At 36.7% G+C, this 16990-nt stretch overlaps 1 protein-coding gene across 1 annotated transcript in view; it reads left to right on the plus strand.

Moving 5' to 3' along the window:
• CFAP54 (cilia and flagella associated protein 54) overlaps positions 1–16990 on the plus strand; it is a 317030-nt gene that overhangs the window by 43069 nt on the left and 256971 nt on the right. The window contains exons 12-15 of the mRNA XM_066262086.1: positions 1433–1518; positions 3845–3979; positions 4994–5144; positions 8787–8863. Coding sequence (XP_066118183.1) covers positions 1433–1518; positions 3845–3979; positions 4994–5144; positions 8787–8863 — 449 coding nt within the window. The remainder of the gene's footprint in view (positions 1–1432; positions 1519–3844; positions 3980–4993; positions 5145–8786; positions 8864–16990) is intronic.

Here is a 16990-nt window from a genome sequence, read left to right on the forward strand (position 1 = left end):
TCAAGGTCTTGAGCCTGGGTCCTCGGCATCCCAGTCTGACGCTCTATGCTCTGTGCCACTGCCTGGTCAGGCCCTAGTGGTTTCTGAATATATATTTTGGTGACAGAAACAGAGACAGAGAGAGGGACAGACAGGAAGGGAGAGAGATGAGAAGCATCAATTCTTAGTTGCAGCTCCTTAGTTTCCTTAGTTGTTCATTGATCACTTTCTCATATGTACCCTGACCGGGGGTGGAGGGTGGGAGGAGCTACAGCTGAGCCAGTGACCCCTTGCTCAAGACAGTGACCTTGGGCTCAAGTCAGCAACCTTGGGCTTCAATCCAGTGACCCATGGGGTCATGTCTATAATCCCATGCTCAAGCCAGGGACTCTGTGCTCAAGCCAGTGACCTTGGGGTTTTGGACCTGGGTCCCTGTCCTCCCAGTCTGATGCTCTATCCACTGTGCCACCACATGGTCAGGCATGAATAGATATTTTTTAAAACAAATTTTTATTGATTGATTATAGAGAGAGAGGGAGGGAGATTTAGTTGCTTCACTTTAGTTGTTCATTGAATGCTTCTTGTATGTGCCTTGACTGGGCAACCCTGGGGTTTCCAAACAGCAGCCTCAGCATTCCAGGTCAACACTTTATCCACTTGCCACCACAGGTCAGGATGAATACTTTTGTTATTTTTATTTCTATTTTATTTCTTTTGTTATTTTTATATTCTATTTTATTTCTTTTTTTTTTTCTTTTTGTATTTTTCTGAAGCTGGAAACGGGGAGAGACAGTCAGACAGACTCCCGCATGCACCCGACCGGGATCCACCCGGCACGCCCACCAGGGGCGATGCTCTGCCCACCAGGGGGCGATGCTCTGCCTCTCCGGGGCGTCACTCTGCCACCACCAGAGCCACTCTAGTGCCTGGGGCAGAGGCCAAGGAGCCATGCCCAGCGCCAGGGCCATCTTTGCTCCAATGGAGCCTTGGCTGCGGGAGGGGAAGAGAGAGACAGAGAGGAAGGAGGGGGGGGGGTGGAGAAGCAAATGGGCGCTTCTCCTATGTGCCCTGGCCGGGAATCGAACCCGGGTCCCCCGCATGCCAGGCTGACGCTCTACCGCTGAGCCAACTGGCCAGGGCCTTTATTTCTATTTTTATATTTTATAGATGTTTTAATATTACAAGCCTCTTCACTACCATTTTGGACATAGTTGTTATATATTTTATAGATTCATGATAATAACAAAAACAACAATAATAATAATCCATTTTAATTGAACTAGAGCCCACTTTGATTAGTTTTCACATAGAAGCATTTAAAGTATCTTATTGACATTATATTTGCCCAGGTATCATTTATGTCATTTTTGTTGAATTTCTATGTTTCTTTGCTTTTCTATTTGAAATGTTATAATTGATTTTAATTTTATTTTCCTTGACTTTATGAATTGAGATTCTTCCACGAAGACTTATGCATATTCAGAAGATATTTTCCAGTTAGCAGCAACCTTGTATTCCTGTGTCTGCACCTGTCCCCAGGTGAAATAGCTATTTCAATAAATTTTCAATAGTATCAGAGGAGGCTATTGTACCTAATTTAAAGTCAGATTTAAAATATCATAAGAATTGAACATTTTCAAAATTCTATATATTTTAAATCTTTATAATAAGAGATTGAGTTATAAGGATATAATTTATAATTTTAAGTCTCTTTTTATTATCATTTTGGGTGTCAATCTGTTTTCTTTTGGGAAATTTTTGGCTACCTTGACTTCTAATAATAAAGGAAATGAGGCAGAGGTTATAATGAAGTTAATATTCTTAATGGAATACTGCTTTTCAGTCCATCAGTATAAAGCCTGGTCATGATTTGAATTACTTTGTACACAATGGCCAGTATTTAGAAATGGCCTGTTCGTGGGTATGAATGTTTAAATAAAATGAGTACTGTTTTTAAAAATGAATTGCAGGGGTCTCCAGGCCTTCTCTGGGATTCCTTGGGAGCCCAGATTTGGGCAGTAAAACCCTAACTTGCTTTATTAGTTTTTGTTAGTTGAGAGTCTGATGAAATTTTATTTGATAATTTGATTTTGCTGTTATAAAAAAGTTTGAAAACCACACTCATAGAGCATTGTATTAACTTTTGTTCATGTAAGTGAAACACAGTGAGAGACTTGAGAAATTCTGCTGTTATAAGTATTTTCTATTTCTCTTGGGTTTTTAGATTATGTTATAACCTGTGATAGGTATTTAATTTTTGAAAGGAGGATATTTGCTAGCATATATAATGATTGATTACTGTGAGAGAGCCAAACCAAAAAAATCTTAATCAAGGCTGAAAAGAGCAAGGAATTTTCACCTGTCTGCTTTTTATTTTATTTTATTTTCAGGGCACATACCTTTATTAGAGTTCACATACAGAGTACCCGTCTGCTTTTTAAGAAATCATGGACATTTAGTTCAGTTCAGTTCAGTTCAATTTAATAAACATTTATTGATCTCTATTATGTTCCCAAACAGTGCATTAAGGTGCTACCTATATAAATTAAATCTTAGATCTTCCCCGAAGGAGCTCAGTTTCATATGTTTTAATCATAAACTCATTGTCTTTCTAGTTTGGATGTAGTAACTTTCCATTTCTTTGAAAAAAGCCAAGTAACAGATTTGACTGGTGATGTACTAATTTCAGGTCATCTATTGATACCCAGTTGTGATATTCTGTTTAATTTCTTCATGAGTCTTTTCCCTGGTCTATATTTTTTCCCACCTCTCATTCCCTATCCTCTTATTTTCCTTATATTATAATATAGAAATATTCTTTATTATGATAATATAAGAATTAAGACAAATATATATATGTAAACATTTCAAATTTGGTTTACATACTTGCCTAAAAATGTTTGGGACTTCTTTTTAGAGAGACAGAAGTGGCCTAGAGCATTTGTTAAGACTGAGGTCTTTGGAGGTAGACTGTATGGGTTTGAATCCCAGCTCTGCTACTTTCTATTTTTTTCATCTTGATAGAAAATAATGAATCTTCTGTGCTTCAGCTTGCCCATGTATAAAGTAGGAATGATAGTAGAGTGGGAATGAGGAGATAGTGTGCACTTCATAGGCTGTTATAGGATTGAGTGATTTGGTACGTGTCTTAGTCTGTTCAGGATGGTATACCAAAAATGTCATAGACTGGATGGCTCAAACAACAAACACTTATTTATTTTTTATGATTATGGAGGCTGAGGAATCCAAGATGAAGGCACCAGCAGATTTGGTGTCTGGTGAGGACTCACCTTCTGGTTTACAGATGACCGTCTTCTTGCTATGTCCTCACTTAGTGAAAATAGTCTGAGGCCCTGAAGTCCCTTTTTATAAGGGCACTATTCCCATCTGTAAGGGCTTCACCCTCATTCCTCATTACCTCCTGAAGGCTCCATGTTCCAATGTGATCACATTGGGAGTTAGAATTTCAACATAAAATTTGAAGACACAAACATTCAGTCCATTGCAGTACATATAAAGTACTTACATGTTGCCTGGTACACATTTAAATGTTGTCTAGCTATATATCTTATTATTCTTTTTTTTTTCATTGTGGCACTTTAGTTGTTCATTGATTGCTTTCTCATATGTCCCTTGACTATGGAGCTACAGCAGAGCGAGTGACCCCTTGGCTCAAGCCAGCGACTTTGGGTCCAAGCTGGTGAACTTTGCTCAAACCAGATGAGCCCGCCCTCAAGCTGGCGACCTCGGGGTCTCGAACCTGGCTCCTCCACATCCCAGTCCGACGTTCTATCCACTGCACCATCGCCTGGTCAGGCTATATCTTATTATTCTTAACAATATATTTTATCATTTTTATTTTCAGAATGTCCAGCCTGATAAAGAAATTGTGGTGGATATGATAATGTTCTTATGGCAGAGATGCAAATCAGGAATTCAGCGGATCAGCATGTCTAACAATGATTACGCAAAATTCACTCAGAAAATCAGTACTAATAAAGTATTCATTTTTGTTTCCTTTCACATGTTTTTTATTGCTAATTTAAATTGTGATATTTAAATTGTCTCTGTTTATCAGCCCGTATAACTACCATTAAAAAAAATTGCTGTGCGAGCTTTTCTTTTGTGTTCCCTGTACTTCTGGCCCAATTTAGTTCTGGGGAGTGGGGAGGTGTTTCAGGTTTCTAAGGGAGGAATGAGTATAGTGTGTCTAAGGTCAAAGGAGCTTAGGTAAATTTATTAAGAAGGTTAATATTAGAAAATGCAAATAAGTAAGGAGTTTCAGGTTTTTTTCCTGCAATAATGTATTTAGACTAAATAAAGAGCTATTTCACGGGAAGGAAAAAACTAAGAAGGTGAATATTATAACCTGGATACTTAGGAGAAAATATTTTAGTAATAACAGTCTCTTGTGAGTCTGAGGCCTCCTGAGATTAGCTACATTAGGATACATGGGCCTGATTTTATCATGTTCTCTGATGAAGTGATGCTGTGGATGTGTACATTTGTTTTTTCATTGTAGCTCCCAAGGTGTGATGGCTTATTCTTTGTGAGCTTTAGGGATATAGACATGAAAGACAGTGTCCACGGCACCTGGCAGGGAACCTGAAACACCTGCTTTCCTCTTACTCTTTTGGAGGACTTTGATAGTCAACATAAGAGCTCCTTTTTTGGAAAAATAATTTTGAGGATAATTGTCATGATATATAAAAACAGCATGATAAATTTTCAATTATGGCTATAGATATGCAGACCATAAGCTTAAGTGAATCTTCTTTATAAATTTACATACACACATTGATTATTAAATATAATCTTACTAGGATTGTTGACCTTTATATTATTTATATGATATAATTTATAAGATGCACTAATAAGGAGGGAGTACCTGTATAACATTTTCATATAATTAGCAGATGATGATCTCAAAGAAGTACTAAGTTTTGAACAGTGTGATTCTTTCTACAAGGTAATATACTTTAATATGATTTTGCTGTATATTTTATCTTTTTAGTGGATTTATCTTCTGTGGCAGATAAATGAAGTCATTCACTGCTATAAAATGGAAGACATTGATATTGTGGTGGTGGCAGAGGTTGCATTGCAATTAAGTGAAATATTGGAATCTTTAGGAGACCCGAGGAGAGAATTTAAAGATTCTCTAGGTAAAATATCGAATAAAATGGATGAGCTTATATATTATGTATGTATATACACACATGAATATATAAATATAAATTGGAATACAGAATAACTTTTGTTAATGGAAACTAGGCCTATCAATATTATGCTTCACTGATGATTTATAATCAGAGATAAAAATAACATAGGTTTAAACAAGTGGATGTTAAAAATAGGTTATATGCCGTGTAAATCAATGACAGACGAAACTCTGTCTTGTACTATATTTCCATTCTCCATTCCTGATCATTCCCCTACTCACCTCTTCCTCTTTTTTATTTCCATTCTTTTCTCCTTTTATTCCCTTTTATACTTCCTCCTCTTCCATTTCCTGATAGAGTGTATGTTTCTTGAAGGAAGAAGTATTAGTCACCATTGTGTTCTTGGCGCCTGTCCTCTGTTGTTGAGCATGGCTTTGCAAACGGAGTTTTAGAATCATAGTTTTCAAGCTTTGATCAGTATCAGTATCACCTGGAAACTTATTGCAACTATATGGCCCAGACCCTCCTATTCCACTTCAACTGGCTTGGAGTTTTCTAGTCTTTATTAACTCACCAGGTGATTTTGATATGCATTAAAGTTTGAGAACCACTGGTTAGAGTTGTATAGCTATCTAACACAACCAATGGCCTGAAGTCATATTTTTGAAATGTCCTGTATTTAAATGCTTATTCCTTTTCAAAACCTTTTATTATACAGACTATACTAATAATTATCAACATTGTGTCAATCTATTTCATCTCTCACTGCAACACTTTCTTTTTTCCTTAAGTGTTTTAAAGAAGATATGTCATTTCACCAGCAAATATCTACACATATGTGTGTATACACATATATGCATACATATATAGTGTGTGTCTCTCTGTCTGTTGGTCTAACATTTTTCTTATAAAACCACAATGCTATTATTATTATAACCTATATCAGTGGTCCCCAACCTTTTTTTGGGCCACGGACCGCTTTAATGTCAGAAAATATTTTCACGGACTGGCCTTTAGGGTGGGCCGAATAAATGTATCACGTGAGCAAGACAAGTGTCACGAGTGAGTCTTAGACGGACATAACAGAGGGAATCTGGTCATTTTTAAAAAATAAAACATCGTTCAGACTTAAATATAAATAAATGGAAATAATGTAAGTTATTTATTATTTCTCTGCGTACTGGTACCAAATGGCCATGGACCGGTACCGGTCCATGGCCCAGGGTTTGGGGACCACTGCCCTATATGATTTGTGAAAATTCCTGTTCCTGATTGTAGTAAAAATATCTTAAGTTGGTTTGTTTCAGTCAAAACCCAAACAAGCCCACAGATTTTATTTTCTTTTTAAGTATGTTCAATATCTCTTTCTAATTTTTAACCATTTCTCCTCTCCTCACTCCTTCTCCAGGCTATTTGGTTTTTGAAGAAATTGAGTCATTACATTACCCTGTAAGATTTCATATGTTCTGGATTTGGCTATTTGCATCTTTGTGATATCAAATAACTTGTTTCTCTATATGGTATTTAGGTCTAGAGGCTTACTTAGGTTCAAGTGATAACTTGTCAAAATGAATTCTTGCCAATATCTTATTTTTTTTGGCAAGATACTTTATATGTGGTGCCGTTCATTCTAATTGCATTGAATCAAGAAGCATATAATGTCTGATTGTCTCACTTTATTGTGTTGTAAAAATTTATCAGTGAGTTCAGGTGTTGTAAGTCTGACCTTTTTCCGAGATTAGTTTCCCCAGAAGTAGATTCTGAGACAAAGTAGATTCTGAGCAAAAGTAGATTCTTGGGTGAGTGAAGTAGTTTACTTGGGATATTATTCAGGGAAGCATGGTGATGGAGTGGAGAAGTAAGAAGGAAGCCAATACGAAATACGGTAAGTTACAGAGAGGACTAGGTGAGGCCAGGGTCTATTCCCATGAGGGGCTGTTAGGAGATTGTATAGAACATGCCTCAGAGAGCTGGGAGGTCAGGGTATGTACACAAATTTTATGTCAGTGTCCAAAGGCCACTGGAGGGAGTGCAGGTGAGAAGCCAGAAGGGGCTTCAGACTGCTATTATTCCTTCTTTGTGTTTATCTCATTGAATTCTTCAATGAAGAACTTCATTATCTATTTAGTTACTTTAGTTACTTTTGATTATGTGGACATGATATTTGCTAAATATTTTATAGAAATAATTTGAGACTTTAGATGATCTTATGTCTTTCCAAAGAAGATTGGTATCTGCTTTTACTAGATACATGAAGGCACTGCTACTCCAGGATCCACTATTCCAAGTTTGAGAGGTTAATATAATTTGAAGCTGAGATGTGTATTCTCTTTGAAGACCTATTTTTAGTTTACCTTAACTCCTAGGATGCAGCCCCTTCTGGCCTCTCACCCTCAGTGGGTCCTGGATACTAATCTTTGTTGCTTTAGCCGGTCAAGGCTGTCAAAAGTAGCACTCAGCTTCTCAGCTCCCGTCCCAGAGCTGATGAAAGCCCCCAGTGGGAAAGTATCTCTGATGCAGTTCTGTACTTCCAGGGCCCACCTCCCAAGATGCAGGTGATGCTCCTTTCCTAGGGTCTGGTTCTACAGCGGTTTTTCATTATCTTCTTGGCTTACAAATGAAATAAAACTGTACCTTCCAGTTTTTCTATTTGTCCTTAGCCAGGAGAATTTTTCCAGATTACCTCTTACTGGAGGCAAAAGGCCTAATGATTACCTTAAAAAAAAATCTCTCTTTTTTCAATTTTATTGTTTTGTTCACTAGTTACTTTTGTGAGGCTATTATTTTCTTATGTTTTATACTCTGTTTTTTTTGTTAAGATATTTTATTTCTAAAGAACTAATGAATATTAGTGCACAATCCATTTATGAACTTGAAAACTTCTACATTTATGCAATGAAGGGTTGTCCCCATTTAGATACATAAATTGTTATAACTTTTCTGGCTGTGTTATTCTCATCACTTTATTGGCACATAAAACATAAAAGTACAAGTCATTCTTGCATATTAATTATGGCAATCTGCTTCATAATGTTTTCAGGCTATTAACTAATACATTGTTTAGTTTAAATTATTAGATAAAAATAGGAAACTAGCATTGTCATATAAATATTTATAATTTATATTGTTCTCATTCAAACCAGCCTTCTCTGATATATGTCTAAGTTCATAAGGCTTCTACACTGTTATTTTCTGAATGTTTTTAAATGAATTTTATGGAAGAAAACCAATTTCTTTACCCTAATTTTACCTTGTTGATCATCAGGGGTCTTGACTTGGTTTGTTGTGTTGCAAGATACTCTCATATTAACCTATATAAAGAAAAAATTAATTTAGCTGAAGAAATGATTTGTTAATCAACTTCTAAAATGTTGCATCATTTCTAAAATTATAGGCAATTAAAAAGATAAGCACTTTGGCAAACCTTTTTTTATGATGTAATTCACCTTTTATTTTTCTCCTTTCCTCCTTTTTTAAAATTTTATTTCTGAGTCCTTCTTTCCCCTTGTTTCTTCTTTTCTCCTTCCCTCTCTTCCTCCTCTTCCTACTTTTCCACATTTTTCTCCTCATTCTCTTGATTCTCTTCCCTCCCTTCCTCTCTTCCTCTTCCTCCTGCTTTCTCTTTCTCTCTGTCTCTCTTTTCAGAAGTATCTTTAAGTAAAGGGACCAGTGAATACCTTGGAACTCCTGAAGGGGGCTCAGAAATTCTTCCAATATTAAAGGTATTGCAATAATATTTTTAAGAATACAGTTAAAAACATGAATTTTAATTCTCAATTGCTGTTAAATTTTTAAATTTTAAAAATAATTTTGAGTATTTAAAATTTGAGAATTTATGGTTTCTACATACATTTAGAACAACAGGGATGTTTTTCTACCTTTTGCTTTTGCTTTAGAAAAATATTCAGTCATCTTTAAAAATAAGCTAAAGTGCCTTAAAGGTATTTATAGTTACATTACTATTGCTATTTTAAATATGTTGTGATTCATAGACTTACAGAGCAGAGATATCCTACTCAGCATATGCTTCTGACAAATGAAATGAGTTATTACCTGTTTAAAATGCACTTAGCAGAACCTGCACATGACAAATTCTTAGTGAGTCTTAGTTTAAATGAACAAAGGAGATAGGGGAGGTAAATGACCGTTTCTCTTCTTGATTATGCTTTTCTTATAATATTTGAATTATTTTTATACATCATGAATTGTGTTGTTCTATAGAAGTGAATGGAACTCTAGGGAACTGCTTTATATATGTAATAAACATTCATTTATTTATAGGCAGGAACTAAAATAACATTTTATAAATTCCTATGTGATGCTAGTATTATGCTTTAGAAAAGGATGCCATAGTCAAGTAACTCTGGGTGGCTTTGGATTAAAAATAATGGATTCTTACTGTAAGACTTCTCAGAGGCATTAATTCACCCGTGAGTACTGTGGTTCTCCAAGAAGGAGATATAAGATCCCATATGTTCCATTATTTGAGGATAACACCCATTTTATACTCTATAGAATACCTACTTAGGACATGAGCTACAGTTAAGAATACTTTTTCAGATAGGAAGCCAGTGATTTAAATTTTGGTTTTCCTGATTAATTTTAAAAACTATTATTTTAAAATTACAAGTGTTTTATTAACATTAGAGGATATTTCTAGTTATAAAAATGAAGAAATAAATGTAATTTCACTATAGACCTAAATATTATCATTTAAAAATATTATTTCCTAGTGTTTTTCACTTCTCTTATTAGTCTTTTTAAAAATATAATAGCCTCCTAGCCCTGGCTGGTTGGCTCAGCAGTAGAGCATTGGACCGGCATGTGGAAGTCCTGGGTTTGATTCCTGGCAAGGGCACACAGGAGAAGTGACCATCTGCTTCTCCAACCTTTCCCCCCTCCCTCCTCCTTTCTCTCTATCTCTTTCTTTGTCTCCCGCAGCCAAAGCTCCACTGGAGCAAAGTTGGGCCCGGGTGCTGAGGATGGCTCCATGGCCTTTGCCTCAGGCCTTAGAATAGCTCCAATAGTAGCGGAGCAATGCTCCAGAGGGGCGCATGTGGGAATCTGTCTGTCTGTGCCCCCCCCCCGTTTCTCACTTTGGAAAAATACAAAAAAAAGTATAATAGCCTTCTGATGTTTTTCTGAACATTATTTTATTAATGCTTTTCCTGTTGCTAAATGTTAATCCTTATGATTCCTATATTTTCTCTGAGAAATTGATTTGAAAGATATGACATAAAATTATAAAGACTATTATAAAGAAGACCCATTTCCCCAACTACCAGCTTAAGGAAACAAAATATTACTAGTATTATTACAGTTGAAACTCAAATCCTTTACTAACCCCTCCTGATCATACTACCTCTCTGTATTGCCCCTTCAGGAATAACTCCTGTTCTAAATATAATTGTTATAAATTCCAGGCATTTTAGTATTCCACTTTTATTGTATATGTGTATGTTCTTGGGCAGTAGAGATTATTGTTTTAAAATTTATTTAGGTAGGTCCTACTGTGTGTGTTCTTTTGCACCTTGCTTTTTAAAACTCATTATTGTGTTTGTGAGATTCACTCAAATTGACCTGTGTAGTCACAGTATTCATTTTCACTACTATATCCAACTTGCTCAAAGTCACGTGGTAAATGGATTTGAATGTAGATGCATTGTCTTTATAGTCCAGACATCCAGCCATTATGCTGTGTTGATTCTTGAAATTATAAAGGTATCTTTAGGATATTTGTAATAAAAGATGTTTTTCTAATGCACAAACAATACACGCCCTAAGAAACTGGATACCAGTCAAAGGTGAAAGCACTGAGGTGGAATGGGAGGTCATGCTGAAACTACTTTCTTAAATGAATGCTTATCTTCTATAGGTTTCAGGCAATGCAATTTTTGACTTTGTTATGCTGTATTGTGTCTTCTGAGGAGAGCTAGAGTTAAAAAAACCTTAAAAACAGAGAATGTTTGGCCCTGGCCGGTTGGCTCAGCGGTAGAGCGTTGGCCTGGCGTGCGGGGGACCCGGGTTCGATTCCCGGCCAGGGCACATAGGAGAAGCGCCCATTTGCTTCTCCACCCCCCCTCCTTCCTCTCTGTCTCTCTCTTCCCCTCCCGCAGCCAAGGCTCCATTGGAGCAAAGATGGCCTGGGCACTGGGGATGGCTCCTTGGCCTCTGCCCCAGGCACTAGAGTGGCTCTGGTGGTGGCAGAGTGACGCCCCGGAGGGGCAGAGCATTGCCCCCTGGTGGGCAGAGCATTGCTCCTGGTGGGCGTGCCGGGTGGATCCTGGTCGGGCGCATGTGGGAGTCTGTCTGACTGTCTCTCCCCGTTTCCAGCTTCAGAAAAAAATACAAACAAAACAAACAAACAAACAAACAAAAAATCAGAATGTTTAAACTGAATAAGAGATTGAGGAGGCATGGTAACTGTTTTCCAATGGTTATTTTCAGGGATTACTTAGAGTGCTTGCCAAATATGTAGCAGCCTGTTTTCTATTCTAGATGCATTGAATCATGATTTCAGGTGTGAGGTTCTTAAAAGTTCTTAATTCAAGTATGTACCTCTTAAAAGTTCCTCAGGTAGATACATAGGACACAAGGCTTTGAGAACCACTGGCTTAATGGAATTCTGAAAGTGCAAGGTTTGGGCTTGTGGTGGAAAAATTTCTGGCAGCCAACACCACTAAATGAAATGGGTATCTTAGAAGGTGGCAGTTGTCCAACAACAACATCAACAACAACAAAAACTGAACATCACTTATGGACTATTGTCGTTATTTAAATGAGAAAAATGTGCCCTTTCTTGAGATGATTTATTGTCACCTGATGGAAAATTGTCAAATAAATATACAAGTCTGATGACAACAGTATAAATAAATAGCATCCCCTAAAATTGTGCAATACACAACCTTCCCAGCTATAGTGGGGCATAGGGTAGATGCAGTAGAGCTGATTCACTGGTATGGTCTAAGGACACAGCAGGTAGTGTTGGGAGACCTGGAGTTGAATCCTGACTCTGATAATGACTGCTTATTGATCTTGAATAAATAATTTCACCTGTTTTAATGTTAGTATCCTTATCTGTGAAGTTACAATAGCACCTATATGCTGTGGGTACTGTTCAAATGATACCATTTAAACAAGATATTGGTAACATTGTGGAAAATAGTACCTGGCATATGGTAGCTGTTCAGTTTTTCTCTCAGGTTTCATACAGAGCACTGAATCTTAACCTAGGGTCTCAGACCCATGTGGAGGGTAGTGGAGAGGGGAGAAGGAGTGGGAATTTATTGTAAGGACAGTCAAAAATTCATATGCTCACCTAGCAGAGTCTGTAGGTAAGATAAATGATGTATCTTGCATATATGCATGGAACTATTTTAAAAAATATGAGGTGCTATTGTGATTACATAAAATATTAGTTGAGAGTTATACTGAATATGTAACAGCTATTTTTCAACAAATGGATTATAAAATTATGACAACTAATGGGTATCTACCTCATAGGACTATGAAAATTTAAAAATTAATCCATGTGCAGCATTTAGCCTAGTGCCTAGAAATGTTAGCTGTGATGATGAAGAAAATGATAATAAAGAGGGTGGTGGTGGTGATGATGATAGAATGTGGGTGTGTGTGGGGTCTTTGAAGTTTTTTGGTGTTAAAAAGATATTCTTAGAGACTTCAGTTTCTGGAAAAGCAGCAGACTAGATGATTGGAAAACTCTCTTGCTACAAAACACCTAGAAATTTTGGACAGAATCAAACAAATATTCTTAAGTATATTGCAGAGTTCAGTAGAAAGTAAGGTAGACCCCAGGGGCCAAAATAGAAAGGGGAAGTGAAAACCAGAATGCAGGTTTATGAGTAGATGCTACAGTAGGTTGATGAGCTCAGTTATGAAGACCCTTAGGTAACAGCCATCCAGGGACCAGAGATAAGGCCTGGGCGTGTGAGAGATGAAGGCTTGGAATGAGACTCACACATCAAGTTAAAACCTACAAAAGATTACATCCTAGGGAAAGGTGGAGTAGGAAAAAAGTCTGGCTCTTTTTATAGGGAGGTATCTCAGTGGGTGTTGAGAAGAAGAGTAGATGAGAGAAAGTCTCTTTAATGACATAATTTTGGCCTTGCCCTCGAGTAGGTCTGTTATTTGAAATTACACTATTTGAGTTGCTCAAAAACTTCCCTGAGCCTGTGTTTCTTTTCTTTTTGATTAATTCTTTTTAGTGGGTGCACACAATTGTAGTTCAAGTGTTGGTTTTACAATCTTATCCCTCAGCATAACTTTGTTTGTTACATAAAATATAATAATTATAATAATTGCAACACTCATTCTTATTTGAGTCAGATTTCTATAAAAAAAGTATTGTAGATAGTGTTTCCATCTCTTGAATTTAATCTTTCTTGTGAGTCTGTGATTTTTAAAAATTTTTCCATTGATTTGAGAGAGCGAGAGAGAGAGAGAGGAGCATCAACTCTTTGTTTCACTTGGGTGCACTCATTGATTGCTTCTCATACATGCTCTGACTGGGGATTGAACCTGTGACCTCTGGCACACTGGGTCGATGCTTTATACACTGAGTCATCCAGCCAGGGCCGAGACTGTGATTCTTATATCTCCACTCAAGAGGGGAGGAAAAGTATGTATTATATATCTTGAATGGATACATGTAACCAAATTGTGTGTATTCTAGGAATGCAAGGTTGATTTAACATTAGAAAATCTATAATGTAATATACCACATTAGCAGATGAAAGGGAATAAACTATGACCACCTTAATAGATAAAGAGATACAACAAGAGCATTTGACAAAATTCAACAACAGTCTTTTTAAAAGATAACTCTTAACAAGTTTGGAATAGAGCTAACACATCCCATAAAGGGTATCATCTGAAGACCTTTAATAAATACAGTCTTATTTATTTATTTATTTATTTATTTATTTATTTATTTAGACAGAGACAGAGTCAGAGAGAGACAGATAGGGACAGATAGACAGGAAGGGAGATGAGAAGCATCAGTTCTTTGTTGTGGCACCTTAGTTGTTCATTGATTGCTTTCTCATATGTGCCTTGACTGAGGGGCTACAGCAGACCCAGTGACCCCTTGGGCTCAAGCTGGTGAGCCTTTCTCAAACCAGATGAGCCCGCACTCAAGCTGGAGACCTTGAGGTTTCGAACCTGGGTCCTCTGTGTCCCAGTCCAATGCTCTATCCTCTGTGCAACTTCATGGTCAGGCAGTAGAGGTAGTCTTTATTTTTTTTAAATTTTTATTGATTTTAATTTATTGTGTTTACCTAGATTCAAGTATCCCACCAAATATATCTCCCTCCCTACCCGTGTGTTCCCTTCGACACTTCCTCTTGCCCTGTCTCCCCAACACCTTCCCCCCTTCCCTCCAGGATTTTGCTGTCTTGCTCTCTATTATGCTATGCTATCTATATATAATTTCACTAATCTCTTTCCCTTCTCTGATCCCATCCTCTCATCCTCTTTCCCTCTGACCGCTTTTCCTCTGGTCCCTTTGATCTCACCTCTGCCTCTATTTCATTATTCAGTTCACATTGTTCATTAGATTCCTCAAATGAGTGAGGTCATATGATATTTTCTTTCTCTGCCTAGCTTATTTCAGTTAGCATAATAGTTTCCAGTTTGTCCATGTTGTCGCAAAAGGTAAGATTTCCTTCTTTTTCATGACCACGTAGTATTCCATTGTGTATATGTACCACCCCATTTTAATACACTTGTCCACTGACGGACACTTGGGCTGTTTCCAGATCTTGGCTATTGTAAACAATGCTGCAATAAACATGGGGGTGCATTTCTTCTTTTGAATCAGTGATTTGGTACTCTTAGGATATATTTCTAAAAGTGGAGTGGATGGGTCAAAAGGCAGTTCCATTTTTAATTTTTTGAGGAATCTCCATATGGTTTTCCAAAGTGGCTGCACCAGTCTGCATTCCAACCAGCAGTGCAGAAGGATTCCCTTTTCTCCACATCCTCACCAGCACTTATTCTGTGTTGTTTTGTTGATGAGCACCATACTGACAGGTGTGAGATGGTATCTCATTGTGGTTTTAATTTGCATTTCTCTAATGATTATTGATGTTGAACATTTTTTCATCTGTCTTTTGACCATCTGTATGTCCTCTTTGGAGAAGTCTCTATTCATTTCTTTTGTCCATTTTTTGATTGGATTGTTTATCTTCCTGGTGTTGAGTTTTAGAAGTTCTTTATAAATTTTGGTTATTAACCCCTTATCAGAACTATTGTTGACTATATTCTCCCATTGTGTGGTTTGTCTTTTTATTTTGTGCATATTGTCTTTAGCTGTGCAAAAGCTTTTTAGTTTGATATAGTTTCATTTGTGCATCCTGTCCTTTATTTCACTTGTCCAAGGAGATAAATCAGCAAATATATTGTGTGAGAGAAGTCGGAGAGCCTACTGCCTATGTTTTCTTCCAAGATGATTATGGTTTACCAACTTACATTTAAGTCTTTTATCCATTTTGAGTTTATTTTTGTTAATGGTGTAAGTTGGTGGTCTAGTTTCATTTTCTTGCAAATACCTTTCCAATTTTCCCAACACCATTTGTTAAAGAAACTGTCTTTACTCCATTGTATGCTCTTACTTCCTTTGTCAAATATCAGTTGTCCATAAAGGTGAGGGTTTATTTCTGGGTCCTCTGCTCTGTTCCATTAATCTATATGCTTGTTCTTATGCCAGTACCAAGCTGTTTTGAGTACAATGGCCTTTTAGTATAACTTGATATCAGGAAGTGTGATACCTCCCACTCTATTTTTTTTCAAGATTGCTGAGGCTATTTGTGTTCTTTTTCGGTTCCATATAAATTTTTAGAATCTGTGTTCTATATCTTTGAAGTATATCATTGGTATTTTAATAGGAATTGCATTGAATTTGTAAATTGCTTTGGGTAATATAGACATTTTAATGATGTTTATTCTTCCTATCCATGAACATGGTATATGCTTGCACTTGTTTGTATCTTCCTTGATTTCTTTTATCAATGTTTTATAATTTTCCAAGTACAAGTCTTTATCCTCCTTGGTAAAATTTACTCCTAGGTTCTTTATTATTATTTTTTTGTTGCAATAGTGAAGGGGATTGTTTTCTTAATTTCTCTTTCAGACAGTTCGCTCACTGTTGATATATAAAAATGCCTTTGATTTCTGAATATTAATTTTATATCCTGCCACCTTGCTGAATTCATTTATCAGGTCCAGTAGTTTTTTTGACTGAGACATTAGGGTTTTCTATGTATCATGTCATCAGTAAATAATGATAGTTTTACTTCTTCTTTTCCAATTTGTATGCATTTTATTTCTTCTTCTTGTTTGATTGCTGTGGCTAGGACTTACAGGACTATGTTGAATAAGAGTGGTGAAAGGGGGAATCCCTGCCTTGTTCCTGATCTTAAGAGGATTGGTTTTAATTTTTGCCTATTGATTATGATGTTGGTTGTGGGTTTGTCATAGATGGCCTTTATCATGTTGAGGTATGTTCCCTGTATTCCCACTTTGCTGAGAGTTTTGATCATAAATGGGTGCTGGATTTTATCAAATGCTTTATCTGTATCTATTGATATTATCTTGTGATCTTTCTCCTTTCTTTTGTTTATGTGATAAACATAAACACATTGATTGATTTACAAATATTGCACCAGCCTTGCCTCCCCAGAATAAATCCCACTTGATCATGATGTATGATTTTTTTCATGTATTGCTGGATCCGGTTGGCTAATATTTTGTTGAGAATTTTAGCATCTATATTCATCAGGGATATTGGCGTATAGTTTTCTTTCTTTGTACTGTTTTTGCCTGGTTCTGGA

This window comes from Saccopteryx bilineata, chromosome 1 (assembly GCF_036850765.1).
Source record: "Saccopteryx bilineata isolate mSacBil1 chromosome 1, mSacBil1_pri_phased_curated, whole genome shotgun sequence".
Taxonomy (NCBI): domain Eukaryota; kingdom Metazoa; phylum Chordata; class Mammalia; order Chiroptera; family Emballonuridae; genus Saccopteryx; species Saccopteryx bilineata.